The 3,627-nt window shown below is 39.3% G+C and overlaps 1 protein-coding gene across 1 annotated transcript; it reads left to right on the top strand.

Annotated features, from left to right (window-relative positions):
- The first annotated feature begins 205 nt into the window (after positions 1-205).
- On the top strand, positions 206-3,349 carry LOC128984270 (uncharacterized). The gene has a single exon (XM_054403574.1). The coding sequence runs from the start codon at positions 206-208 to the stop codon at positions 3,347-3,349; it is 3,144 nt and encodes a 1,047-aa protein (XP_054259549.1).
- The last annotated feature ends 278 nt before the right edge of the window (positions 3,350-3,627 follow it).

Raw genomic sequence — 3,627 nt, 5'->3', positions numbered from 1 at the left:
TATAATACATTTGATGAGGAGTGTAAAGCTAGAACTGGGATTGTTGTAATTAACAATAAAGACAATTTGTGTCTTCCCCGTGCTATTGTAGTGGCTATAGCTAATGTAACTAAAGATCCTGAATATGATTTAGTTAAAAAGGATAGGGCAAAAAGAAAGACAGACTGTTAGGGCTCAAGAACTTGTATGTAGAGCTAGGGTTGAGATGCCTGAGGGTGGTGCAGGTATTACCGAACTTGAAAAATTCCAGGACTTGCTTAAAGACTATAAAATCACTGTGTACAACTACAACGCTAAAGGAAGGGATGTTTATTTTGAGGGAAATGTAGAGAACCCAAAGTTCAAAATTAATTTGTTGTTTCACAATGGACACTATAATGTAATCACTAGTCTGACAGCTGCTTTTGCTTGTAAATATTTTTGTGGAGCTTGTCATGTCCCGTATGATCACAAAGGTGAGCACCGCTGCTCAAATATTTGTTCACAGTGTCAGACTATCTCACCCCCTTGTGTAGAGGAGCATGAGGGAATCTTGTGTCCTAAATGCAACATGACTTACAAAAATCAACGCTGTTTCATTGCACACCAGGCTGATAAGTGTAAAAATGTAAAGAAATGTCTTGATTGTGGGAAACTGATTTGGCTTAAAGAGAGGTCCAAGCCTCACAAGTGTGGGGAAGTATTTTGTAAGCCATGTGGAGAATTTAAAGATCCTAACCATAAATGTTATATGAAACCTAACAAAGGCAAACCTAAATCGAAAGACTATGTTTTTATTTTCTTTGATCTGGAAACCCGTCAGGATGAGTCCCTGCCCTCTGATCCTGAAAGTAAATTGCATAAAGTAAACTTGTGTGTCTCTCAGCAGTTTTGTTACCGGTGTATTGAGGGGAAATTCTGTATATCATGTCAAAACCGTACACGTGTGTTTGACTCTGACCCTATTAATCAGTTCATGGACTATGTAATGTATGTGAGGAAACAGTTTAAAAATGTCTGTGTAATTGCACACAATGGGCAGGGTTTTGATTTTCAATTCTTGCTAAAGTACTTCTTGGAAGAAACTAAATTCACACCGGAACTTGTAATGAGGGGAACCAAAATTATCTTGATGAAAATTGACAATGTTAGGTTTGTGGACTCACTAAGCTACTTCCCCATGGCTCTGTCTGCTCTGCCTAAAGCCTTTGACCTACCTCCAGAGAAAAAGAAAGGTTACTTTCCCCATCTCTTCAACACATTGGCAAACCAAAACTATGTAGGCCCTATGCCACCCAAAGAGTACTATTGTCCCGAATCTATGTTTGAGAAATCCCACAACGACTTTGACAAATGGTACAGTGAACAGATTGCTAACAACTACGTATTCAACTTCAAAAACGAGATCCTAGCTTATTGTATGTCAGATGTTGATATCTTGGCTCAAGCCTGTTTAAAGTTCCGCTCAATCTTCCTAAAAGAGTGTAATGTTGACCCGTTTCTCGAGGCTGTTACCATTGCGAGTGCCTGTAATCTGGCTTTCCGCCGTAATTTCCTTAAACCCAATACTATTGGACTTATCCCTAAAAACGGCTATCGATTAGTAGACACTCAATCAGTTATAGCACTCCAATGGCTTTCTTGGGTCGAGGAAACCAACGGAATTAGGATTGATCATGCTGGACGAGGCAAAGAAGTCAAAGTTAATGGGGTAAAGGTAGATGGATTTGATGGTAGAAATATCTATGAGTTCCAAGGGTGTTACTGGCATGGGTGCCCTAAATGTTATCCCTACAACCGTCACGCCCCCTTGAAGGAGGACCCCTCTGATTCTCTTCATCTCCGTTATGAGAGAACTATGGCTAAAAATGCAAAGTTTACAGAGCATGTGTTGGTAGAGATGTGGGAATGTGAATTCCGTAAGCAGAAAAAAAACCAAAAACTCAATCATTTGGACAGTCTGTCCATCTTAAACAATCTCCCACTAGACCCACGACAGTCTTTCTTTGGAGGTAGGACAGGTAATGCAAAATCCTATCATAAATGTGCTGAGGGGGAAACTATTCAATATGTTGATGTTTGCTCTCTCTATCCATATGTTTGTAAGTATGGGAAGTACCCTGTAGGCCACCCAACTATCTATGTAGGGGATAGGGAGTGCCGTGAGAGAGGTATGGAAGTAGAGGGTTTGCTAAAATGTAAAGTTTTGCCGCCTCGTGATCTCTATCACCCTGTACTCCCTACAAAAATGAATAACAAATTGATGTTTGCGTTGTGTAGGACTTGTGGGGAGATGATGTATCAGGGAGAGTGTAATCATGACAGTGATAATAGGGCACTAGTGGGGACTTGGACTATGGATGAGATTAGGAAAGCTGTAGAGAAAGGGTATATTGTATTGGACATGTATGAGTTATGGGAGTACCAGGTAGCGACTTATGAAAATGGGGGCTTGTTCACTGATTTTATAAATAAATTTCTTAAGATGAAACAGGAAGCTTCGGGCTATCCAGAGTGGTGTAGGACTGAGGAGGACAAAAACAAGTATATTGCAGAGTATTTGACACATGAGGGAATCAAGCTGGAGAAAGAAAAGATTGTTAAGAATGGGGGATTGAGGTCTTTGGCAAAATTAATGTTAAATAGTTTTTGGGGAAAATTTGGCCAGAGGGAGAACCAAACTAAAGCTACAATTGTTAGGGACTCAAAAACCCTCTTTCAAATGTTCTCATCTCCTGAAATTAAAGTGAATAGGCTCCAGACTGTCAATGATGAGGTTGTAGTTGTTTCCTGGGAGTATTTGGAAGAAGTTGGGGAGCCCCTCAGTAACGTTAATGTTTGTATCGCGGCTTACACTACCTCGCAAGCTAGGCTCAAGCTCTATGAACACCTTGATGCCCTAGGAGCTCAAGTATTATATTATGATACAGACAGTGTTTTATTCTATCACCGTCAGGGCCTGTATAGAGTCCCTACAGGAGATTATCTCGGCGAAATGACCGATGAATTGGTAGAGTATGGGCCCGGCTCATACATTACTGAGCTTGTCTCTGGGGGTCCTAAAACATACGCATACCTTGTCTGGTCAACCAATCAACAGAAATTGATCCCAGTTTGTAAAATTAAGGGCCTCACCCTCAACTTTAAAACATCAAAAACTTTGAATTTTGAAAAACTAAGAGAAATGGTTCTTAGTGAAGTAAAGCAGTCCATTGATATCGAAGAACACAGAATCAGAAGAACTAAATATAGAGACATCGTCACCATCACTGAGAGTAAAGTCTTTAAAATCACTGGGCCAAAGAGAAAGTATGAAGGAGAGCATGACACTCTACCTTTTGGATTTAGCAAAGTCCAAAGAGACCTGTAAATAACAACTTTTGTGCATAACTTTGTAAATAATCTTGTAAATAATAACTTTTGTATATAACTTTGTAAATAATCTTGTATATAACTCTCCCAATAAAAAAAAATAAAAAAATAAAAAAAAACACGTCTATAGATAAATAATACTTATGTAACTCAACCAAAATTATATGTATGAATGTGTGTGTATGTGTCTCTGTGTGTGAGTCTACATTGAGAAGCTCAGATTGGAAAGAACCTGAACTACTCCTTGTAGCTCAGCTGTAGTCACCACTTACCAAG

The sequence above is a fragment of the Macrosteles quadrilineatus genome, unplaced genomic scaffold, assembly GCF_028750875.1.
Source record: "Macrosteles quadrilineatus isolate MER2022 unplaced genomic scaffold, UCM_ALF_1.0 Scaffold_2__2_contigs__length_208266976, whole genome shotgun sequence".
Taxonomy (NCBI): Eukaryota; Metazoa; Arthropoda; class Insecta; order Hemiptera; family Cicadellidae; genus Macrosteles; species Macrosteles quadrilineatus.
The sequence above is the reverse complement of the archived record's forward strand: the minus strand, read 5'-3'. Positions and strand labels throughout refer to the sequence as shown.

Bases quoted from the DNA above. Each gene is read 5' to 3' on its own strand.
- LOC128984270 (XM_054403574.1), top strand. From the start codon at position 206: ATGCCTGAGGGTGGTGCAGGTATTACCGAACTTGAAAAATTCCAGGAC.